This window comes from Nomascus leucogenys, chromosome 23 (assembly GCF_006542625.1).
Source record: "Nomascus leucogenys isolate Asia chromosome 23, Asia_NLE_v1, whole genome shotgun sequence".
Classification (NCBI taxonomy): domain Eukaryota; kingdom Metazoa; phylum Chordata; class Mammalia; order Primates; family Hylobatidae; genus Nomascus; species Nomascus leucogenys.
Window position 1 is genome coordinate 28,029,977 of NC_044403.1, and position 25,435 is coordinate 28,055,411.

At 42.8% G+C, this 25,435-nt stretch overlaps 1 protein-coding gene, 1 long non-coding RNA gene and 1 pseudogene across 3 annotated transcripts; 1 reads left to right on the plus strand and 2 right to left on the minus strand.

The window, feature by feature from the left end:
* Positions 1 to 121: 121 nt before the first annotated feature.
* On the minus strand, positions 122 to 21,464 carry DYRK4 (dual specificity tyrosine phosphorylation regulated kinase 4). Of its 2 annotated transcripts, XM_030804877.1 has the most exons (10): positions 21,174 to 21,464; positions 18,052 to 18,188; positions 17,607 to 17,747; positions 15,126 to 15,264; positions 14,513 to 14,594; positions 9,252 to 9,424; positions 6,900 to 6,960; positions 3,698 to 3,827; positions 1,279 to 1,454; positions 122 to 488 (listed from the first exon to the last, which is right to left on the minus strand). In XM_030804877.1, exons 1-10 carry the CDS (start codon positions 21,231 to 21,233, stop codon positions 247 to 249), a joined length of 1,341 nt encoding a protein of 446 aa, XP_030660737.1. In that variant the 5' UTR covers positions 21,234 to 21,464; the 3' UTR covers positions 122 to 246. The 2 variants fall into 2 exon arrangements, with proteins under 2 accessions (XP_030660737.1, XP_030660738.1); XM_030804878.1 differs by lacking the exons at positions 14,513 to 14,594; positions 17,607 to 17,747; positions 18,052 to 18,188; positions 21,174 to 21,464 and having other exon boundaries at positions 15,126 to 15,228.
* On the plus strand, positions 10,904 to 13,748 carry LOC115832929 (annotated as a pseudogene).
* A 989-nt stretch (positions 21,465 to 22,453) lies between the features above and the next one.
* On the minus strand, positions 22,454 to 24,220 carry LOC115832930. The gene is made up of 3 exons (XR_004028342.1): positions 24,120 to 24,220; positions 23,790 to 24,014; positions 22,454 to 23,179 (listed from the first exon to the last, which is right to left on the minus strand). It is a non-coding gene; the product is annotated as an uncharacterized LOC115832930 (long non-coding RNA).
* Between the last annotated feature and the right edge of the window lie 1,215 nt (positions 24,221 to 25,435).

Below are 25,435 nucleotides of genomic sequence, written 5' to 3' on the forward strand. Positions count from 1 at the left end.
ATAACACTGAGAGTTAAAAACTACCCGCCCCCTCTACACACACGACACATATGGAATGAATTTAAGTGTAAGGACATCTTCCCCCATCCTGCATAAGAGGAATCATGCCAATTGGCCATGATAATAGAATTTTTTAAAATAAACTTTTATGTATTTAAAAAAAATAGTCTGAAGTATTGTACAATATAAGTGCTGTCTTAATACAAATCACTGGTGGAAAGGAACAGGACATACCCTCAGCAAAGGTCATACAATAGGGGGTAAAATATTTGTGTTCTTGAGGGAGAAGTTTTTGCTCTGTCCTGGGGAGGTCATGGACACCTCCGCCCCAACAGCTGCCCCTGACTTCTTGGGAGCTTCTACCAGTTGAGGCAGCTGAACGGTGTCAGCTCCGTGCTGGAGAGAGTCGTGCTGATCACCTGAATGCTGAACATGCTTCATGGGGCCATCTTTTGTTTTCTCTGTAGTCTCTTTGGTGATCTCATCTGCTAAAGGAGAGAGAAGACAGAAGGGAACAAGATTCAAATATGGATTATATGTTAATTGTCCTTTAGGTTGTACGTGACTTAGTGGAAACCATGACTGTGATGATATAAAAACAGTTCATTTGTAAAGCACCTTCAATGTGCCGGGCGTTATTCTAAGCACTGTACGTTTACTAATTCATCTGATCATTGCAGCGACCCTGGAGAATAGGCAGTATTCTCATTCTCATAAATGGAGATACTGAGCTACGGAGAGGTTAAGTCCACACCTGATAAGTAGTAGAACCGGAATTTAATCCCCAGGTAACCTGACTCTTGTGACCACGTACCTAACCACTAGGCTATATTGCATATAAAAACTCGCATAATGCCATAATCTGGCACTGACAGAAATTCTAAAGGTAATTATAGGGCATAAAGGGGTGGATGCGTTTAATGAAAAGGGGAGGAGGAGAAAGGAAATTGATTATAGGAGAAAAATGGAAAATCCTAATAAAGGGCAAAAAAGATCCAGGCTAATGCCAAATTTCCCTGAAAAGGAAAATCCCAAAGGTAAGAAATGGCTAGTCATGATGTAGCCACAAGAATTATTCCAGGTTGAGGTTAGAGAAATTGACATGCAAATCCTTCAGAAATGCTTAAACAGCATATTAAACAGAATGTTAAAAACAAAGATTTTAATTTCCAGACTACAGAATTGGGGCTTCAAAAATATCGTAAGGAGGTTTACAGAATTACTAGAATATTAATTCCTGGACTGTGGGAATAGGACTGGTTATTTGACAGGCTGTACCTTTTTTGCTCGAGTGATGACAGCCTTGAACCTTGTCCTTCCTTGTCTCAGAGGGGAAAAAGGAATTGAATTTCCTCAGGGTCTGGGGCCTGGGCTGTGGCTTGAGGTTCCGAGACTGATGAATCCAAGCATGCTTGAGGGCCTGGTCCGGGGTCATGCGAAGAGAAGGTTCCCATCTGCACCCCAACAAAGCCCCACATGGGTTATTGTTTTACTTCCTTTTAATATATTAAAACATTTTTAAAACCCAATAAAGATTTTTATTTAAGCTATGTTGATATCTCAAAGATATATCATCATAGAACAGAGATTATGGCATATAACTTAAAAGTACCTGGAAACAACTAATGGAAATAATCTTTTTAGAAGATGTGTCTAACAAGCCAGGGAATATATATTACAGTCCAAGTCTTCTAGCATTCTAGAAATTTCCTTATAAGAAATATTATTTTACAAAAGCTTAATCAATAGGATTTAGGGTTTGGTAAGCTAAGAATATTAAAAACAAAGATTTCAATTTCCAGACTACAGAATTGGGGCTTCAAAAATATTGCAGGGAGATTTACAGAATTCTAGAATATTAAGATTTGCAAGGGGACTTGGATATAATCCAATCAAACTTGTAATTCAGTAGCAGAATACATTGACCGAACTACCATCATGGAATCACCCTGCAATTCTTGAGTAATTTCAGTGACAAGATACTAACTCACAGAACCATCTATTCCAATTTTGAAAAAACTCTGATTCTTTAAAAGTTATTGACTTTTATTGTGCCAAAACTGCTTTGCTTCCCAGTAACTTTTACCCAGGTCCTAATTCATCAACGCATCACCATCACACAAAATAACTAATCCTAATTTTATGGTCAAGTCCTTCAACCATCTGAAAATATTTACATCGCTACTAACTAATGATCATATGATATGGTTTTCACCATCTGACCATCTTCTGAAATAAGGATATTTTAGCAGTTGTCTAACTGGTGTCCATCGTGGTGGGAATAGCTTCTATAACTGCAGGGAGACAGTATTAACATTCTAGACTCATCAAGGTCCTAAAACAGCTCAAACTCTCATTTCTGTGTCAAATGGGTTGCTGTTAAACAACATCTCTCCTTTCCTGGACTTTTGGAGTTCGCCTACAAAGTCTAGACACAGGGCTTTACATTTATGCCTATTGAACTTGGCTCAAAACTTTTAGTCTCAAAGATTTGCTAATTAGCAATATATATATAAGGTAACAGTCCCCATCAGCCCGACTGCCTCTTGCAAGTTATGAGTAATCAGTCCTTTGCACTAAAGAAGAAAATAATGCCTTCCTTGGTGCTGAGCTGTGTTCTGGATGGTCGAGGTTTCTGGATAACCCACCTGTCTCAGCAGTTGGTTTCTGTCATTTGTTAAGGTAGGGGTAAAGATGGGGTACAGTATCCTTCCCTACCTTGTTTATTCTGATGAGTGAATAGCATGACCCCCTATGATGGGAATACTTTCATCACTACCTCATGGTTCACCCTCTGAGCTAGTACTGAAATTCCAGAGAGCACAGATGCCAGAAGAGTATTTTGATAACACTACTCCATCCAACTGCAAGAATAAGAGACTGTAATGATATGGTCTTCTAAAAATACTAAATTATAGGACTGATAGAACTGGAAGGGAGCTTAGGAATACCCTATTTTATAGGAAAGAACACTGAGGCCCAGACAAAAGTGATGACGTGCCAAGTATCACATGGATAATCTACTTGCCACTCTGTGGAGACAGATTTACCTCTTTAATAGTCGTAAAATAATAAGAATAGCTAACGTTTGCTAAACACCTTTTAAACTGGGCACTGTGCTGGGTACTATGACGTAAGTACAGACCTAATTTCTAAGATTCAAAATATGCATATAGATGGTAAAAAGTTGTATATCATAAATGGTTTACAGCGCACCCTTCCCCTAATTCCCTAATATAAGAGGATTTGGGTACTAAATCCTAGGGCCTGAAACCAGTTTATACTGGATGTGTATACAAATCATTACAACAAGCACTCGGGGGGTTGGCTTCAGCTCACAGAGCAGAAGACATTTAGGACTGGCCTGCAGTCTCACTGCCAGGCAGTTTGAGGCCAGGAAGATGACAAACTTTACCATACACTGTGTATTCCAGGGCAGGTCACTTAATCTCTTTGAACCCCAACCTCCATACGTGCAAAACAGAGCAAATCATCTGCCCTGACAGCCACACAGTAGGGAGAGATGTCTGATGAGACAACAGATGTGGAAGCAATTTGTAGACTTTAAGGCTCTATTGTTAGCATTTCTGGTTACTTTTATAACTATCTCCCAGCCTTAGACTTTCACCAGCAAACGTGTGTCAAAGTACATCATTTAAGAGGAAACTCAGAAGGAGAGATATCCCAACAAACTCACATCAAACACCTTCTGAGAAAGTCCAGGAAGCTGGTGTCATAGGTTTTCAGCACCATCATGAGGTCCTTGGAATCTGGGTATCTTTTTTTCCCCTTGTTGTTGGTTATATTTTTAGGAAAACCTTTGGAATCTGTAGAGATACAACATTCTGTATTTACTTTCAGGTGTAAATATTTAGTGGTCACATCATGCTGCTGCTTAGAGTGGCCTCTGTAGCTCTTTTGCTGTCTTACACACTCACCTCATGCCACACCCCAATAAACACACACACACACACACACAGTCTCAGTTTGAAATAACCATGTGTAGATTACCCAAGGAATACAATTTACTTTAAAAATTGATTTTTTCCTACTATTCAGTATGTTCTGAACTTCCTCTCCAAATCAAAGAAATAATGTAAATGGTTTAACACCAACCAAGATAAAATAATAATGCTAATGATAATAATAACAGTGGTAAAGTAAATCTTAAGTGACAAGTTCCTGTGAAATTGTACAAATATCCATTTCCTTTTAGATCATGGCCTTAGCCCTCCCACTTCATCCTACATTGCCCTTTTTTACCAATGACCAAAGAAGAATCAAGCTCACAGTCTTATAAATAACAAAGCTCCTAAAGTCATGATCATGTAATTGTTTTCTAGTATAAGCTTTTCTCACTCTGGCCCTCATCAATCATTCCCTCCGTCCCCTTCTTACTACCTGAGCCACCTGGGCCACCTAAGTGTAATATCTTACCAGCCTTGAGACAACACCATTTTGCTGCTAATTAGGGGTATTAACTAGGAGTCGCCAGGGGCAGAGGAGCAGTTGGCAGCCCAAACCTGGGAAAGGAACAGTCAAGAACTCAAGTGGACAACAGTGTTTCCCAAACTTATTTTGTCATAAGAATCACAAGGAGCTGTCATTAAAAATGTCAAATCCTGGGTCCTGTCTCAATCTTCCCATAGCATAGCTTATAGAAGAGAATCATAGGAATTAGCTTTTTTGCCAAGTCCCCAAATGATTCTTACATTTGGATAGAGTTTGGAAAACACTGACGAAGATGCAGTTCTCAGCAACATTCCTTCTTTTGCAGGAAGTGAAGACATGGATGTTGCTGCCAAAATCCCGTCACCATCCTACAGCCTAGTGATGATGGTAGAAATAAGGAACTCTATGAAGTGGACGTGCCTATGTCTTTAGAACGTTCCTACGAAGGTGATCTATGTTCCCTTCCTGCTACTCCCCACCTAGATGCTATCTCATGAATTCAGTGTTACAGGCTCAAGATGTGTCTTCCCACAATGACTCTGCCTAATTCAAAAGGCTGAATTATTAAATTGTGGGTAGAAAAAGTCTATCTGGGATCCAAAGACCAGTCCCTGTGCTCCATGTGTAAATTATACCGGGGAGCCAGCCAGATCCTCTGCCTACCGCCAGATTGCTCGGTTAATGTGTGGGCACCATTCTATGGCAACCAGGACACTGCCTTGCTGAGAGGCAAGGTCTCCAAAGCTCCAGCCATGATTACAAAGTGATATTTAAAAGAATTAACCATTGGCCGGGCGCGGTGGCTCACGCTTGTAATCCCAGCACTTTGGGAGGCCGAGACGGGCGGATCACGAGGTCAGGAGATCGAGACCACGGTGAAACCTCGTCTCTACTAAAAATACAAAAAATTAGCCGGGCGTGGTGGCGGGCGCCTGTAGTCCCAGCTACTCGGAGAGGCTGAGGCAGGAGAATGGCGTGAACCCGGGAGGCGGAGCTTGCAGTGAGCCGAGATTGCGCCACTGCACTCCAGCCTGGGCAACAGAGCAAGATTCCGTCTCAAAAAAAAAAAAAAAAAAAAAAGAATAACCATTGGAATGAATGGCATGGGACTGGCTAATCAGAATGAAAGACAGCCCTGGCACTGGAGTAGGCTCATAGAGCACCTCTGCTTGCTTCGCCTTCAGCTTTTAGGTTTTTGGATCATGGAGAGTTTAAGGAGTCCTGGGAGAGGGCCAGGGAGCCTGCAGTTGTAGCAGGGCTCAGGGCTGTGGCTTTTTACCAAATGGTACAGAAATAGACAAATTATAACCCCCACATGGCTGAATCAGTTCATACTGACCAGCATGACCCAAACCCTTTTATCCTAAAGGATCTCCCCACAAGAGTGTTTTGGACCTTCCTACTGATGGGGCAAGTTGTGAACAGAAACTGTGTGATTTGCATACATATTCAGAGGCTGCTCTTAGTTCAAAATCAGAGGTGGGAGGGCCAGGAATGTCTGGGATTTTATAGCCAGAGGGAGTCCATCAACTGACCTGACAACAACGGCTGGTCAGAAATGTCACTCCAGGTAGCATGGAGTCCCTGTCTGTGGAGTTCCCTTTTCCTCCTATTTGGCTTTGCTCCACTTTGCTGACCTTCAGGCCACTCTGGCTGTTTCTCTCTGCGACTCTTAGCTTCCTGTGGTTCTTTAAAGGGATTTTAAGTCTGGGACTTGCTGCATCTTTTTGGTGCATGTGTGTTGAAAGCCCTGCCTCAGTTGATACCTTGTCGACCCATCCTTCCATCTTGTATAGGACCACTTAAATAGAAAGGCAGAGGATCATAAAAATCCAGAATTCTGGGAATTATGAGGAAAGGGGCAGCCTGGACTGTGGAGGAAGTTTACTCCCAGCAGTCAGGCAGATGACACATACATAACTACCAGCCACAACACATCAAAGCAAAACGAAGTCCTTGCTTAACCGTTGCAATGAACCTGACATGGTAAGGTCTGGAGGGTAAGAAGAATTTTAGCAGGAGAAACAATAATGCAGCAATGGAATTTCCACTATTCTTGAAATGGAGCTTCTGCTCTTTGATTTCCCTGCATAGTGCATAGTGTGAGAGGGCAAGCTGCTTGGGAGAGTGGGGAGAACTTCCAGGAGAGGATGCAGTTACAATATTTTCAGGTTGCAATATTTGCTGATAGCTCTTCTGAGCAGGGACCTGGCTATTCTCCTCCCCCTGGGCGTTTTTACTGTCAAGACCCCGTTCCCATTGTGACTCCCCCATCCCGTCTCCTTTGTGCTATCTGATTCCCCTGCTCATTATCTTTTACTTCTCTGAAAGACACTGCTAATCACAGCCCTTTGATATGTGACCAGGGGAAAAGAATGAAATGAGCCTTAAGGTATGGCAGGTGTCTTCAAAGCCTGTGACACCTCATTAGACACACTAGGACTTACCAAAGAATGTCTGTCTCCTGGAGGCCGTCTGAATGAAGCCAGCTGGCGGCAGACCCAGCACCTTAATAAGGATAATTCAATGGGTTCATTCTTTGTGGGATCACAGTTTCAAAGGCTGAGGGGTGGAGCGTACTTTGGCCAAGCTTTGCCTTCTACAGATAAGGATCCAAAGCATGAAGTAATAGCATCAGGTCAGTAGCAGAGCAAACCCAGAGCCTGGGCCTTTTAACTCCTAATCCAGGGCTGGTTTCATATCCTAAGAATCAACACTGGCCATGTTATTCTACACAAACATCAGCACCAACTAGGGGTGGGCCACCACCCTTGATAGCAGCCAGATGTCATTGTCAAAGCAAATAAACTAGTATACATGCTGCCATGTCGGAATTAAAGAATGATATATCCCACCGTGGAGCACTGGAAAGGGAGAAGATGAAAATCACCGGATGAGCATCAGAAAATTGTAAGACAAAATACCTTCTTGAAAAGAAAAGTGTAGCACCTACTTGTTCATCTTTTCCTGCTGCACCTTAGAGGGGCACACAGAAATAAGGAAATTACAGTGTGGGTCACCTACACTTGCTGCTCAGTTCCCACCCATAATCCATCCATTACCCTGCTCTTCTGTTCCTCAGACCCTTTGACATTGAGGTCAAGAGGAAGCTGAGTCAGTTCTGGGGCTGTAGGAAAGTTGAAACATAGGACCCGTTCTCTTTGGTATTGGAAGCAGGAGTGGTCTGGGGATGCTTTATAAAATCATTCATTATCAGCCTTAGAAGCCATCTTCTCTGCTCCCCTCATTTTATAGTCCAGAGCCGGGAAATGACTAGTCAAAAAGACAGAGCCAGGACTAAGACCCCAGGTTTAATGACTCGCAGGCCAGTGTTCATTCCACCACAGCTATTTTTACCTAAGTTATTTTAATATTTTATTATTAGTTTCAATCATGAAATGAAATTATCTATGTTTAGTCATTCTCAAGGCTATGTGTGTTTCTCTGTAACTTTGAGACAATCTGGAAAATAGAAATTTGGCAAAGATAGATAGATAGATAGATAGATAGATAGATAGATAGATAGATAGATATAGATAGATAGATACATTGGCAGATTAGATAGATAGATAGATAGATAGATAGAGATAGCCAGCCAGCCAGCTAACTTGGTGTTTGCACACAAAATATCTTTGTTCACTGGGAAAATCCTAAAATGTAAAATTTTAAAATTTTAAGGTTATTTTTCTATTTTGTCTAATTTATTTCCATAACAAGATGGCTTTCAAATGAAAGCATAATAGATAAAAATTAATAATCATATAATGAGTCTTGGTAAAGCCTTGCTATTAGGAGATAGTTTTCCCAGAAAACTGTCATTTCCCATAATGAATGACTAATGCCTGAACATTACACATATTTTGAAGTCAAATAATTTCCAATTCTTTGTTTTCAACATTTTAATCGGGTTGTCAGCTGACAGGTTGGTAAACATAATTTTAGATGACAGATCACCATTTGATTCTTACATAGAACTCAAAAGGAGTCACCGAATTATATGACATTAATTAGAACAGGCTTCCTCACTGGGTTCACATCTACACCACCAAGCAATTGGAATCACATTGATCCCAAGCCCGGGCATTCTAGCAAGAAGCATTATTCACCTACGGGTATAGGCATTAATTTGAAAAAAACAAAAACAAAAAACCCAGCTCTATTCATTTTTCTAAGAGCTGTATGCCCAATAGGATTTCACATTTTATTTTCAATAATTATCAAAATTTGCACACCAGATATATTTTAATGGTAATTTACTAGAAAGAAATTTTTACACATGAAGCTTACGGTATCAGGAAATTTTTAAAGCTATAATGATAGATAGAAGTTTCTAAACATAAACGTATATTAAATTAGAATAAAATTCCGTGGAGGAAGTAGAAAAAAGAGTAGAAACAGGAAAAAAGAACAAAGTAAAATAATTGCACAACTCTTAAGAACTTGTTCACATACTTTCAGATAAGATTTTAACGGGTGTCATGTCAGTCTGGTTTTGCATTCTTTTGGATATTTTTGAAAGAGCGGTGTAATAGTTTTATTTTAAAATGTCACTATTTACAATACGATGGAAATGACATCCTCTGCAACTATTTAAATTTATGATAAAAATGTCAGATGTCGACTTGAAAAGTACAAGGGAGTACACAATTTCAAAACTACTTTTAGGAAATACCCAACAACAACAACAACCACCACAACAGAGTATGCAGGCCGTGGTCCTGGGCGAGTCTGATGCAGCCCAGTGTCTGAGGGCTAAGCCCGTGGTCTCCGTGGGAGCCGACCGCCAGCCCTCCCCGTACCTCCATGATGCAGGCCAGCTGCTCCACCTCATTCTCCCCAGGGAACAGGGGGTAGCCCGTGTACAACTCTGCCATGATGCAGCCCAGGCTCCACATGTCAATGGCCGTGTCGTAGGGGTGGCCCAGGATCACTTCTGGGGATCGGTAGAACCGGCTTTGGATGTACGTGTATACTGCGGAGGCAAAGTAAGAGAAAACTCGCGGGAAAAACTCCTTACTCTCCAGAGCACTGTCCCCCAGGACACCTTCTCAGTTAGACTGCGCCCCCGCTGGCAGGGAGAGGGAAGTCCAGCAGGCCAGCACTTAGAACGCTCATTACACATAATAGTATCAAATCCGCACAGCAATCTGATTATAAAGGAGGTGTTATTGTCCCTGCTTTATTGATAACGAACTCCAACGTAAGCATTGTTGTAGGAAAGTGAATTTAAGTCAGCCAAACAAAGAAACAAACAAAACACAAGACAAATATAAGACAGTTTTCAAACTGTCAGATTAATTTGAGGTAGACAGCTTCTGAGTCTTGTGACTTTTGGCAAGGGAAGAGGCATATCAAGTTAGAAAGGGAGCATGCAAAGTCTATATTCAATATAGCATGTGCACTTATTGTATAGAAAGAAAAATCTCAACAGATGAGGATGAATAGACTGAAGTCGAAGAAATGGAACACAGTAGTTATTTCCACATAACTGGGGTTTCTGGTTACCTGGGGAGGGGCAGGGATTCTGTAACCACTTTTCTGTTGTTTAAATTGCTTATTGTCAGAACATAATTCTGTGATTTAAAACAAAATAGAGATTTAAAAAAAAATAATGTTTATACCCTGCCTGCTTCCCAAATGTATTTGTGGTACTTTGCAAAGTACATATGCACAGAGTATTTTAGGACATGGATTTAATGGTATTTACATTATGTTTAGTATGTGCCAGGCATGATTCCAAGTACTTTTATAGATAAGCCCTTTCAACCTTTATATTAATTCTGTGAAGCAAGTAGTATTATTGCCTCCAATTTAAAGAAGAGAAAACTGAGGCATACAGAGGTTAAAATGTCAAGGTTACTCAGTTATAAGCGACAGAGCTGGGATTTGAGAGTAGGCAGTCCAATTCTAGTATCAATATTAGATACTGCCTCACAGTTAAAATAAAGATAAAAAAGAAGTCAGAAAATATGCAAAGGGGGAAATGACTGCTAGAAACCAAGGATAAAATAATTACAAATTCAGTTCCGAGCATCTTGGCAGCCAAGATAAATGAAAACTGAAAAGTTACACAGCTTTCAACACCTGAGAAGGGAAAACATACACGTTCTTTGTGGGAAGCATTAACTTTTTAGCTGGAATTTCTTATAGGATTCATACATAAAAGACATAAAGGTCTTATGTTCTCAAAAATTGATCTGCCAGAGAATGGCCCAGATGGAGGACACAGAGGCCTGCTGTTGCCATGGCAGTGTGGTCCTGGCTGCTGTGGAGGCAGGTGCCAGGGTTCCCCTTGGGTCAATGTGAAGAGCTTAGAAAGAGGAGGAGAGGAGAACTCCCCTGGCCATCTCTGTGACCCCAGCCACCGCATTTTACACAGACAGGAGGGAAACAGAGGGAGAGAAGGGAAGGACCACGTGGAGTGGAAATATTAAAGATGGGAGAGAGGAAAATGAATGAAAATAAAGATACTGATTCAAAAGAAAGTGAAGAATACAAAGATGACTCTGAAAAGGACCTGGAGGGGTTAACTAATGAAAATGAAAAAAGTGATGCCAGCATAATAGAGATGGCTTGTGAGAAGAAAGAGAATATTAACCAAGACTTTAAAGAGAATGAAACAGTAATAGAACACACCAAACAGCTTTCTGATCCTGACAAATCTTTGCGGGATGAGGTCTCACCAAGAAGAAACGACTTCATTTCGGTACCGAGTATTCAACCTTTGGATCCCATATCAGATTCAGATAGTGAAAACTCTTTCCAGGAGTCCAAACTAGAAAGCCAGAAAGACTTGGAGGAGGAAGAGGATGAGGAAGTAAGGAGATATATTATGGAGAAAATTGTGCAAGCTAACAAGCTTCTACAGAATCAAGAACCCATGAATGATAAAAGGGAGTGAAAACTTAAGCTCAAGGACAAATTAGTTGATCTGGAAGTTCCTCCACTAAAAGACACTAATACTTACAAAAGTTATTTTGAAAATGAAAGAAATATATCGGGAAACTGTCACAGTGATGTATTTCCAATGATTTGAGACAAGAAAATGTGCTCCTGTCACTTACTTATGGAAGCTGTGAAATAAGGATAGGATAATACTGGTAGAGAGAGATGGAAAATTTGAACTTCTGAATTTACAAGACATTGAAGAGTCAGGGGTATTTGCCTCCCATTAATAATGCAAATAGTACAGAAAATGACCCTCAGCAGTTGTTACCCAGATCTTCCAACTCCTCTGTCAGTGGCATCAAGAAAGAAGATTCTGCAGCAAAGATTGATGCTGTCACTCACTCATCAACAGGAGAGCCATTGGCTTATATCCCTCAGCCACCACTCAACCGCAAGACTTGTCCAAACTCTGCTGCCAACTCAGATGGAAGTAAAGGGAATGGGAAATCTAATCAGGACAGTCTGCACATATCTCATCAGTGACCTCAACATACTGCCTTTCCCCTCAACAGAAAGAACTACAAAAACGAGAACAACAGAGAGAAAAGCTGAAAAGAGAGGAAGAGCAACAGAAAATAGAAGAAGAGAAAGAAGAAAAGAGGGAGAATGACATAGTATTTAAAGCATGGTTGCAAAAGAAAAAAGTGCAGGTCTTAGAAATGAGGAGAATTCAGCAAGCAAAGCAGATTGAAGACATGAACACTAGAGTAAGTAAAACTTTCCTGAAAAATAAGTCCATACAGATAGGAAAGCTGAACTTAATTACAAAAGGGAGTCTGGATATCAGCCTATGAAAGAAGCAGAAAAGTGGTTCAAGAACAACCCTTGCAAAAGATGCAACATGCAGATGACTTTCCAATGAGGTTCTAAGAGGCCTTGTGAAAATAAAATGATTCCTATTTTGTTCAGACTTTGAAGGAACAGAAAATAGAAAACGATCAATTCATTTTTTCAAGATGTAACTTTGGTATTCAAACAGGACAAAGATACACACACACACACAAACCCTACAGACTGGTCTCACTCACTTAAGACTAGACATATAGAAATCTTATGTAACTCTTTAGCAAATTAAAGACACCAAATTATTTAATTTAAAAAATTTTTAAAAATTGAAAATCCAAGAGAAAATTTTGAAAATCATCCATATCCTTACTAAAAAAAAGATCTATATGTAAAGTACAAGTCGAAAATTCAACCCTGAGCTCTTCCAGGCTCATCTCCAGTGATAACCACTTTTAACAGTGTGGTGCAAATCCTTTTATATCTTACTTATATTTATATATTTACATGTCAAAAGTTTCATTATTCAGTTTTTTTCACTTACTTCATCATGGATATCTGTCTAGGCCATTACATTTAAATCTCTCTTTTCAAATAGCTGCGTGGTATTACAGCGTTAATTTATTAAACCCTTCTTCATTTGTAGATTTTTAGGTTGGTTCCAATGTTGTGCTAGTTAACAGTGCAGTAGTGAAGATGTACATTCTATGGGAACATCTGTAATCTGTAGGAGAGGTTCTTCAGAGGGGAGTTTATAATTTTTGAAGGTTTAGAGTGAAATATTTGATTAAAGATGCAAAAGTATCCTCCCAAAAGATAATATGAATTTATAGTTCCTCCAACAATGTGTGAGAGTGAATGGCTAACACTGTATGTGGTGCATCGACTTATTTTTTTCTTCAAACTAATAATATACATGCTTGTATATGAGCATGTGCGAGACATAATAAGAAATAGATATAGGACTCTACCCTTAGTTTTTGGCACAGAGCTCCTAAAACCTTTTTAATTTCTTGAGTGGTAGGGGTTCTACATGTATCTCTTGTTCTAATAATTGGCCTTTTATCCTGGCTTCTGACACAGAGCTCCTAATCCTTTGGAACTTCTTAGGTGATAGGACTGTCTTTGTTCTAATGAGATGACTCTTGGTGGGCTCCTGAATAGGGGCTGGTTGCCAGAAATACTAAGCCATGATTAGAAGCTTGGAACTTTCAGTTCTAACTCCTTTCTTCTAGGAAGGGGGAAGGGGCTAGAGATTGAGTTAATAACTTCAATGACTATGTGATGACGCCTTCATAAAAATCCCCAAGCTGCAGGATTCAGAGAGCTTCCAGGGTATGGGAAATGTGGTGTTGGGAGGTTGGCGCGCCCCCAAGAGGGCATGGAAGCTTCACACCCCTTCCCAATACTTTGCCTTGTGTATCTCTTCATCTGTGTCTCTTATTATATTCTTTGTTAATAAACTTGTAAATGCGTTTCCCTGAAAAAAAAATTGATCCACCTAATATTTGGAAACATCCATCTAGTAGTCCTTTCTTCAGCCTCAGGAAGCTTCCTCTGACAGCCCTTGCCACCTTAAAAGCTGGTCCCAAAGTCCCTGTGTTGTGTATCTTTAACACAGCCTGTGTATATCTCTAATCATTGTATTCACCATATTATTTTTATCTTTCTGTCTCTTACATTAGACAGTAAGCAACCTGAGGACAGGGAATGTTCACTAATTGTTCCTGGTACCCAGGACAGTGACTGACACAAAACAGATCATAAATGTCTGTTGAATGGTACATGTTCTCTATAGCAAACCTCATAGAAGCCAAAAGAACACAATATTAGGTAAAGTTCAGTAAATGCTGTGAAAATGTACTCCAGAGCTACTTTTTTGGATCCTAGCTTGAAAAAGTATAAAACCTAGAGGATCTGGGGCAGTGAATTCCAAACTTCAGAATGATTGTGGTTTCTGAAGTGCAAACTCCTAGCTACTTCCCAGAAATTTGGATTAGGAACATGCGGGGTGAGGCCCTGGAAACTACAATTTTTCAGAGGCCCAAAGCAATTCAGATACACATTTAGTCAGTTTTGGGACTCACTGTTCTTGATAATTCCATATCTATAGAATATGAGAGCTTGAAAGCACCCTTATAGTATTTGGATACAACTTTCTTAAATTATAGATGAGGAAACTTGGGCTCAGAGAAGTGAAGCACCTTGTTCAAAATTATACTGGTAGTGGTGATAGCTGAGCGCAGGCTAGAAGCCAGGTGACCTTGTATGTGAAGGGAGAGAAATTGCAATAGGAAAACTCAGATGATAGGACTGGCATGGGGCCCACCTTTCTGGTGTTCATAACAGCTTGATCCAAAGTCAATGACTTTAACAGAGACTTGGCCCTTTTGGTATAGCACTATATTTTCCTAGAGAGAAGAAAAGAATATGTCAAGCTACGGTAATGCTGCCCTAGGCCCTCTGCTTACCTAAATGATCCTCATCCTTCAGGGCCCAGTTCAAATATGACCACCTCCATGGGCTTCCTCCCACATCCTCTCCAAAATCCCATCATCCTCCCCTCTGACTTTCCATTTGACTTGTGGTCGGCATTTCTCATTTGGACCTCATAGTCACTGCTTTGCAGAGTTTCTTTTGCATATATTTTGTCACTTTCCCCCTATTGATTCTGCAACACCTGAAAATTGTGACTTTATCTTCTCTGGCGCCTGGTTCTAGGCCTTGCTTGCATGGCCTTAGAAATGCCATTGATTGAATTTGTTCGACATTCCCATTAAATGCCCTCCATTGACATACTGCTATGACAGTAGAGCACCAAAAAAAAGAAAAAAAAATGTCAAAGGCAATGATTTGATCGGCGTTTGTGATTCCTACACAGTCTAGGGAATAGAATGGGTATTTCCAGAGTGTTTCCATGGGAGGACGGAGGTGGTACTCACGGGCTTGAGATCGCAGTGAATGATTTTCTCTACAGAAAGCATCTGCAAGCACTTCAAAACAGAGAGAGTGAAGCGCCGAACTATCGACAGACTGAAGCCTTGAAAGTTGTTATTCTTCATCAACTCGTACAAGTTGATTCTGGAAAAGAGGGGAAAAGTGATGCATATGGCTGTAAAAAAATATATAAGGCTGAGTTTGAACCTGCAAACAATCTCGTTATCACCTGGTTTCTGTCTAGTAGCGGGCAAGCCTCAGAGCAGGAGGCAGGGCTTTCATGCCCTTATAGACTCAGCTTTCCCACCGAATCACGGTGGGCCCAGGGTGAAACTGTGTCAGACTCTCAGATGTCCCCTCATTCCTTATGTGACAAGGCCACTGAAGCACTTTGTTATGCAGGTGGGTTAAGAGGTTGGCCCAAACTTCTGAAATAGTCATAGTTCCTCAGGCCCTTGGGAGGGACCCAGGAAGCCCACCAGTCACTCAAACAAGCAGCCACTCCTGCCCAGGCCTAATAAGGGCTGTCTAAGGACATCAGGTTCCTGACAAGTAAGGAACAAGAGAGTGGGCAGATGGGGGCTGAGGCCAAAGGGAGCCCCTGCACCACCCAAAGTGTGGCTGTTTGGTCCCACCTAGCTGTTCTTTTGAGAAATGAAAGCTCGCTTTTGCCAGAGAATCTTAAATTCTCTAGGGTGGCAGAAGCCTACTATATTATATGAAGTTTACAGACTTAGGAATGTTAGAAACTAATATTAATACAATGCATTTGAAAAAGAAACATTTATTTATGAGCTGTCAGTTGCAATCTCTGTTTAAGCTGTGAGATGGGGAGAGAAGGGAAAGAGCATGACCCCAAAATGGCTCTGCAGCAAACTTCTGCTGGTTCCTCCTCATCTTCCATTTCTAAGATCGTCTAGCTTTGGTAGTATTTAGCAAGCCACTCATTCTTAATGTTTTTTTAGAGATGGGGTCTTGCTATGTTGTCCAGGCTGGTCTCAAACTTTTGGATTCAAGTGATCTCCCAACTTGGCCTCCCAAAATGCTGAGATTACAGGTGTGAGTCACCATACCCAGTCAGAGCCGTTCATTCTTTTTTGTTTGTTTGTTTGTTTGAGACAGAGTCTTGCTCTGTTGCCCAAACTGGAGTGCAGTGGCACAATCTCAGCTCACTGCAACCTCTGCCTCCCTCATTTAAGCGATTCTCCTGCCTTAGCCTCTCGAGTAGTTGGGATTACAGGCACGCACCACCACGCCCAGCTATTTTTAGTAGAGATAAGGTTTTTAGTGAAATGGGGTTTTTAGTACAGATGTGTCTTTAGCAGAGATGGGGTTTCACCATGTTGGCCAGGCTGGTCTCGAACTCCTGACTTCAAGTGATCCACTCGCCTCGGCCTCCCAAAGTGCTGGGATTACAGGCGCGAGCCACCAGGCCCGGCCACCATTCATTCTTGAGGGCTGCAATGGAGATGTGAGTCTTGGCTCTGGCCCCATCCTGACTAGCCACCTGGGCAACTCCCTCATCTCTCTGGGCTTTGGATTCCCCCTGCACACCCCTGGCCCTCTGACCTCCCAGAGCTCTTTCAAGCACAATGACATCCTAACTGTGCATTGTGATTCACAGCCAAGAAAGGCAGACTGAGCTGTCCGTTTGGCCACAGAGAAGATAATTTACCTCTGCATATCAGAGACTTGACCACGCTTTGTAATAACCAGAAATGGGGAGGAGAGTGTCACCTTACCTGCTAATTCAAATGTAGCTGGTTCCTAGAATTTCACCATCAGCAATGGTGTCATGGGGGCACTGAGCTACCAGCTTGCTGAATCCAGTAACACTCTGAGAGCTCACCCCTCATTATTCTCCTTTGCTAAATGCATTCTGCGTTTCTAGTTTTATACAAATTGCATCAGATGGTCTTCCCAGAGAGAAAAATAATCAAATTAGCATGTCCTTGCAATTAGCATGCCTTGTCAGCTCCAATATTCAGCCAGGCCATGCCAATCTATTTAAGTCAGGCTCTGCTCTCTTACCAAAAATATGTGCTCTTGTCCTTATTTACTCAAAATCAAAACCCTTTTCCCACTCTGAGCAGCCAGCTGCCTGTTCCTTTGGGTTTCAGCCTCTGCACGATCAGGCCAGAAAGCCAATGAGTGGGGAAAATGATCGCAAACAAAGAAATGTCCTTGTTGACTACTTCAGTTTAGCTCTTGAGGAAAGAGGCCTTGTTTTGGTCATTGTCACCTGGCTCAGTACCCAGCACCAGGGAAGTATATCACAGGTATGCTGGCAGGTGACAGGCATAACAAGATGGCCTGCTTTCATCCCAGCCTCCTTGCTCTTGGGCATTCTGGATAACTGAGTGACTGTCATGAACATTCTAGTTATTAAATATTCACATCCACAAAAATCTAGTGTTCTGACCTCAAACACTATCACTTAGGTAACTTTTCCAGAGAAAATGAGTTAAGAAGAAAAGGCAGCTGACCCCAGGAGCTCAAAGGTGATGCAGAAGTGATTGCGAAAGCAGAAAAAGTCCTTCATATGCACCACATTGTAGGTGTTGTCTTTGTCCTTCTTTCTGAGAGCTTCCAGGATCTTCACCTCCGTCAGGGCCTGCTGGTGAAATCTGAGGTGATGGGGAGTGGCAGGCAGGGTGGGAAATGGGGACAGAAACATCAGTGTCAGGTCCCACTGCAGCAGTCAGCCCCTCCCCATGACCCCAACAAGACTGTCTAGTGGCAGGAAGCACTAAAAACGCCACACTCTCACCTCCTCTTTGCCCCCTCATGGAATCAGACGGGTAGAAAGAGAAAAGGGAGAACAAAAGGGAAGATCGGAGGGAGAGGCACAGTCAGGAAGGGCTGGCATTCTGCAGGGGCCAGAGTCAGGCAGTCCCTCCTCTGTGGCCTATGTCATCCCCCAAGCCACACCTCTTCTTGTTCCTGATGATTTTCAGGGCCACCAGCTCATTGTTTTTGTGATCCAAGCACTTGGCCACCTGTCCAAAGGACCCCTTCCCGATCATCTCCAGAACTTCATAGCGGTAGGCAATGTGATCATGCAGGACCTGTGGAAGCCAGGCCGGAGGTGAAGAGCAAAGCCATGGGCTCTCACGCCTTCCTGGCACATGGCCCTGGCATTCCTATCCCCAGATTATGGCTCACTCCTGGAGGAATTTTCTAACTACACTGGGCACTTGTGCACCTCTCGCCCTCATCTCATTGTGACTGCAATGGGGAGCTTGTTGCCTGGATTCTGGGCCACCCATGTGGTGCCAGGGAAAGTCCCACAGGCTTGATCCATGTCAGGCAGCACAAAGAACATTGGATGGTTTTAGGAAACTTGGGATCTAGTCCCAGTATCGTAGTTCTAGTTCTAATCCTCTAGTTTTCTGCATGTTTTAGGACCTATAAAGTAAGAGCGTTGGACAAAGTGGCCCTGAAAGTCCCTTTCAGTTTGGACATTTTATGAGTCTTGAAGTTAAGCAGCATCTCTGGTTTGGGGAAAGTTTTATTTCTGACCCCTGATGTGTCTCTATCAATTAGAGAAGGCGTTAGTTCTCCTCTGCCCCTTCCTGGCCAAATTTGGTTCTCCTTTGGGCTTACTGGGATTTAATCCTATCCTGGAGTTAGCAATACAGAACTTGGACTTTTCTTGGTGAAGAGAAATATTTCAAGAGCCAGAATCACCCATGTCCCTCCCTATGCTGGAAACTAGGGAGCAGGGGGTTAATCAAAACCACAGAAAATGTTCTATTAAAAAGACTTCAGCTTTAGCCAAGCAATTTATCCGTTCTGAGCTGCAGTGCTGTTGTCTGTAAAGTGAAGATGCTGGATAAGATTATCTCTAAGGTCCTCAAGCTCTGTGGGTCTCTAATTTCTAGTGTTACACTCATGAGTTTGGGAGAGGTGAACGATTAAGTGTTTGTGTACAAGTCCTCAGGATGTGTTTGAGAATGTGCGTTGGGGAGTCTGTTCATACAGGAGGAATCAAGACTGAATTGAACACGTACAACTTTCCTGATCTATGGATGTAGGTTAGTCTACTTGTAAGGTCTGTCATGAGAATGTATGGGAAAAGGACAGGGACAGGGTCCACATACATGTTGCTATAAAATTACATATGTGTTTTCTTAGCATTTGTGCTTGCCTTCTGCATACTACACTTTGTGTCATAATTGTTTGTCCGCATGTCAACTTTGACATTGATTATGGTTACTTGAAAGCAAGAACCATTTTGTATTCATTTGTGATGGCTTCCTTTATATTTCCAGAGTCTAGTAGATGCCCAAGTTTGTGATAGATTATCAATACATAGGCATTCAATTAACATTTGTTGACAAAATAAAGTGAGAATGCAGCTATGCTGCTTGCTTGGGAATTTGGCTGTGTGCAGTATGTATTTGTGTGTGTACTGGAATGCAATAAGGATGGTGATTCTGAGCTTACAGAGAACACACATGGTCCCTTTCTTCCCCACAATGCCCCACAAAAAAAAAAAAAAAAGGCTTTTCTAAGATTTGAGACTGAAGAACTGAGTTCCAATGAATTAACTTAAAAGTAGTACTGACACCCTTAGGGAATTCCCCAGAGACCCTAGGCTCAAGTAGGGTGGAGCAGAGGAGGGAGCAGGGAGGGAGGGGTTGAGGAGGTCTAGCTGAATGAGAGTTAGGATTTATACTGGAGATTCCCAGCTGGGCACAGTGGCTCACACCTGTAATCCCAGCCCTTCGGGAGGCCAAGACAGATGGATCGCCTGAGGTCAGGAGTTTGAGGCCAGCCTGGCCAACACAGTGAAACCCTGCCTCTACTAAAAATACAAAAATCAGCCAGGCGTGGTGGCGGGCGCCTGTAATCCCTACTACTCTGGAGGCTGAAGCAAGAGAATCGCCTGAACCCAGGAGGTGGAGTTTGCAGTGAGCCGTGATCACACCACTGCACTCCAGCCTGGGCAACTCCATCTCAAAAAATATATATACATATTTATATTGGAGATTCCTAAACTAGGATCCACTAACCCCCTATAATTTTACATATGCGCAGGTTGTCTTTTCTGAGATGAGGACCTATAGCTTTTATCAGGCTCCCAAAGGGATGCTTGACCGAAAATACTGAAAACCCGGGCTCTAGAAGGCAGCTGTGTGACAGAAACGAAATCCTTGCTTCTCAAAGTGTGGTCCAAGGATCAGCAGCACAGGCATCACCTGGAAGCTCAGGCCCCAGCCCCAGACCTGCTGGATAAGAACTTGCATTTTTAACAAGATCCTCCAAGTGGTTTGTGTTCATAGTAATGCTAGGCAAACACGGCCCTAAATGCTATTAGTAAAACCTGCCTCTTGTATGAGCCATTAGACTCATCTTGTATCTTAAATCCAAGTTGCAATGAAATGTTCCGAAGAGGAACTTCCTGACAGCCCACAGCCTAGTGGACTAAGCAGCACACATCCCAACATGCTCAGCCCTGGGAATCACTGCTCAGCTTTCACCTTAAGGCTGGGAAGAGGCACTGTCCTGGGGAAGCCAAGGGCTACAGTCAGAAGAGGAGGAGGAAGAGGAGCTGTTGTGATCAATTTCTTAAAAACAGAATGAAATTAAGCTCTATGCACCAGGGTCTACAGTGACAAAAGCTTTTTTGTCTGTGGGGGAAGTGACATCTACTATAAAATAGAAAAGAGTCCATGTATGCGGCTTGTATTGAAGAGACAAAAAAGGGAATGTTGGGAAAATTGCTCCTTATTTCAGTCTGGCCTTTTGCAGTGGGCTATTCAGGGAAGGAACCTGTGAGGAGCCCACCCAGGTTGCAAACCGGCCACCCCAGCTACGCCTGGGGGAAAATCAGTCTTCCATTCGTAGAGTATGTTGCATACTAAATTGCATGTTTCCCCATTGTCAAACATGGTATTTCTTTGGTTTGGCACTGCGAGAATACTTCAGGACATCTAGCCTCCAACATATCAGCACCAAATACTACAAAATACCCCTGCTTTTTTCCTTTCTAGACTACCTCTTGTCCCCGGGCCCCTGCAGGTTCCCATGGCCCTCACCCCCATCACCTTCAGATAGGAGCCATGCTCATCATCAAAACTCGTCTTGCTGAATTTCTCAGGAGCCATGTCGAGCTTCTTGGCTTCAAGCCCCAGGAACCACAGCTCCGCGTAGCCCAGGATTTCACTTTGCTCATATGGAGACAGCTGGTTCTTAAAAAGCTTTAGGGCCTCTGTGTGAAAAACACTACAGTTGTGAGTTAAGCTGAGGCAGCATGGGATTCGCCCCGGATGCAAACGATGGCATCCCTTCCAGGTCACGAGCCATCAGCCTGTTCCCCAGCTGGGTGGCTCACTGAGGACCCTGCATCTGGCATCTCACGAGATGGAAGTATGACAAGGATAAATGTCAAGGTCTTGTATTCATTTCAACAAATCAAGAAAAGCACACAAGGACAGGGAAAGGGAGAGCTCAGTCCCCAAACACCTGGGGGTTGGAGCAGCATGGGTAAAAATCCCAGGAGTAAAATTAGTATCAACAATTGTATATAGTTTAGGTGGCAAGTCGCCCAAGTTAATGTGGAATTAAGCTACAATTAGTGTGTCTTGAGAGGCTTTGAGAACTGTAATGTCTGCAGGGCCAGACAGGTAACATAAAGGCAACATTAAAGGCCCAGGAGGCTTCACCCTCAAATCTGCAGCTGAATCAGGAAGGACCTCAGATTGCGAGGAAAGATTATGAGTTAGGACTTCTCTACACCGGCCAGATCGCATCGGCGCTCTGGTGCATGGTCAGGGGTAAAATTCACAGTAACTGATGAACTACAGCATTCTCAGAGAAAAGGAACTAGGATTAGGACAGGAGGCACCATATTATTTGACAAACTGCTGAAGCATTAGAGAGGGAACTGCAAGGAAAAAGAAAAAGACTTATAGGGGACAAGACTTCTGTTTTCATATATGTGAAAGGCAGTCAGGTAGAAGCTGAATAAGGCATGTTCTTTGCCCAGAGGACAGAGCCAAAGCATAAGATAGCAGGGGGGCAGATAGCAGCTCTGTAAAGGCAGAACTAGCTCAGGACTGAAATTACCTCTTCATGCATAGTTCCTGGAGTTGTTTAAGAACAACAAGCACCAATTTCCGTTTCTAAGCTGTGGTGGAACAGCTGTAAAGCATCTGATGATGGCACACATAGTGGATGCTCGGTGGATTTGGGTTCCCTTCCTTTGCATCCTAGTAGGTTATGAGTCTCTGAACCCCATTAGAAGTCTAGCTACTTGCCAAAAACCCATGTGTAATCTTTCAGGCCTGACAACAAGGCAATCCACAAAGGCTTCACCTGGCAAGCCTCACGGGCAAAGCTGCCCTCCCTGCACCAGAGCTGGTGCACAGCCAATGCATTGCAGTCTCTGGAGGAAGCTACAGCCAAGGACTGAAACCCCTGGCTGGCCGTGCTCTTCCACATGTCTACATTTCTAATTAAGATCCCCCTACAGAGGCTCCTCTCCAACACCTCCTTATCAAGAGGAAGGAGCAAGCTTCAGCACCCTTTGCGCTGCTCTCAGTATTCAGTACCTTTCCACTTCCAGCCCTTCCACTCTCTCAATGCCTTCCCCCTGGCCCCTGGGTCCATAAAATGACAGGAGCCTTTTGTCTGGGCTCCTTAAGCCAATGAGACACTTCCTTCTGTCTGCATTGGTACATCCCGCCCTTGCCCAGAGCCACTCCATGGGGGAAATTCAGCCTCCTATTCAGCCTCTTGCTTATACTACCACAGTCAGAGGTTCAACGCTTAACTTTTACTTTCCTCTTGGCTCCCTGCCTTCATTGACTACTCTGATACCTGGCAGCTTAGCTCACTGCAGTGCAGCTTAGCGCTTAACACCCTGACCTTCCATAACCACCCCGCCACCCTGCTACTGCCCCAAAGGCATACCTGCCGCTGTCAGAGGCACCTTGTGCTTCTTTGGTGACTTCTCCTCTGCCTTGGGATTGTGGGTTTTAATGCTAGGGTGGAAAGGTATTTCTGAAGCCTTGAGCTCTGAGGCCGGCATCTGATTGTGAGCTTGATTCTCCTGTCCAGGAAAGGAGGTTTGCAATAAATAACTACTTAGGACTCTCCTGGGGGCCACAAACCATTTATTTAACCGAAGACACCCACCCTCAGCCAGGCTCTTTACCTACCTCTCCAGGGAGAAAACAGCGATTAAGAGACAGTAGGTTCTCCCCACCTCTCTCCCAAAGGAAGCGCCTGTCTGACTCACAGTAATCCTGGGGAGACCCCTGTACCTTACAGTATGCCGCTGACAACCCCAGCAACATCTCACTATAGGAAGAGATGGGAACAGTTTTTCACTGCTGCTCTTAAGAAGGTGAGTTCCCAACTAGACAGAGTGACTTGCCCAGGAGCACGTGGACTTCTGTGTGTGTGACACCTCTTTCAGTTGGCACTTTCCCACATATGATCTCATTTGGTCCCTACACAAAAGAAGTAGGAGGACATGGGAGGAAACTAATATTTTGTATGGTTCCACCTTTTATGCACCAGCACTTCATTTTTCCTTTTCTCAATGAATCCTCCTGACAGCTCTAGAGAGGGCCCATTTTGTGGCTAAGAAAAGGTCAAGGACTTATTTGCTCAAGCTTATAGTCATTGTAAAGAACGAGAACAGGACTAGAACCCACCTCTTCAGCGGATACTGTGCTTTTCCCCACCATCCTCGGCCTTTCTAAAACTGGCTTTGGACTAAAACCAGGTCTTTCAACTGCCTTCTCAGGGTCCAGTCCGTCTGCGCTCACCTGATACAGCAGGGATGACTGCAGCAGGACTTTCTTGCTAATGTGTGGGAAGCTTACCATATTCTTCTTCCCCTTGGTGTCCACAAAGGGGAGTGAAGTAACACTGGTGTTCTGTAGAAGGAGAAATTGCATACGTTACAAAAGTCTTGGGCAAGAAAACGTCTCCCTTCTCAATCCCCCAACGAGAATGAGCCTAACCCCAATCTGGACATAAACCTATTCCTAAAGTTCTTGGCAAGAAATGCAGATTCCAGAGCAGCAGAGTCAACAGCCACATGGGCTCTGGGTTTGAGTCCCTGCTCTACTACTTACTAGCTGCAGGCTTTCAACAGCTCACATTGACTCTTTCTCGAAACCTCAATTATTTCATCACTACCATGGAAACAACAATGGGGCCTACCTCATAATGCTTTTGTGAGGTAAATGACTCAATATATAGAGAGCATTCTGTAAGTGCTGGCCAGTATTATTATTACTCCAATATCTTACCACCCTAACGCAGGGAAGTTCTTCCTGTTATATCACACAAATCTTCCTCAGTGCAACATAAGCTTCCATCTCCTCTATGACTACATTATTGACTTGACCTACTCACTTGGATCCCTGCCCTCCTGCACGGATTGATTGACTGATTAATCAGGAGAGCGGTCACAATAGCTAAAATTTGGAAACAACCGAAGTATCCATCAACAGATGAATGAATAAAGAAAATGTGATACTTAAACACAATGGAATACTATTCAGTCATAAAAAAGAATGAGAACCTGTCATCTGCAACAATATGGATAGAACTAGAGATCATTATGCCAAGTGAGATAAGCCAGGCACAGGAAGAAAAATATCACACGTTCTCACTTATTTGTGGGATCTAAAAATCCAAACAATTGGATCAAGGGAGATAGAGATTAAAAGGATGGTTGTCAGAGGCTGGGAAGGGTAGTGGTCGGGGGAGAGATGGGGATGGTTAATGGGTACAAAAACATAGACTGAATAAGACCTCGTGTTTGATAGCACAACAGGGTGACTGTAATCAATAGTAATTTAATTGTATTTTATTGTATGTAACACAAAGGATAAATGTTTGAGGGGACGAATACCCCATTATCCATGATGTGATTATTACACATTGCATATCTATATCAAAACATCTCATGTATCCCATAAATATATGCACCTACTATATACCCACAAAAATTAAAAACATTTTAAAAAATCATGTGGAGATGGGGCGTGGTGATGTGGATAGAGTGCTGTCATCATGTTATGATACATGCTATGATAAACTGGCCAAAACTGCCTGTTCACAGCTACCCTGGCCACTCACCTCTCCTCATTCTCTCCTAGAGAAAAGGAGCTGACCATCACTCCCTACCTTATGAAAGACTTGGGTCATTCTGGAGTTCTTGATATTGGAAGTTGGCTTCTGGACTTGAACCGAAGGTTTGCTTCCAACCTGGATCAAGTGGAAGAAAACAGGAACAGTGCTTGGCATGGCTTCATCCCACACTGCATATTTTTGTTACATTACAATA

Bases quoted from the DNA above. Each gene is read 5' to 3' on its own strand.
- DYRK4 (XM_030804877.1), bottom strand. From the start codon at position 21,233: ATGGCTCCTGAGAAATTCAGCAAGACGAGTTTTGATGATGAGCATGGC. The intron at 15,265-17,606 runs GTCAGCTGCCTT...CCTCTTTTCCAG, and splicing joins ATCACCTTTGAGCTCCTGGG to AATCAACTTGTACGAGTTGA. The intron at 1,455-3,697 runs GTGAGTTTGTTG...GTTGGGGTGCAG, and splicing joins TTTCTCAGAAGGTGTTTGAT to ATGGGAACCTTCTCTTCGCA.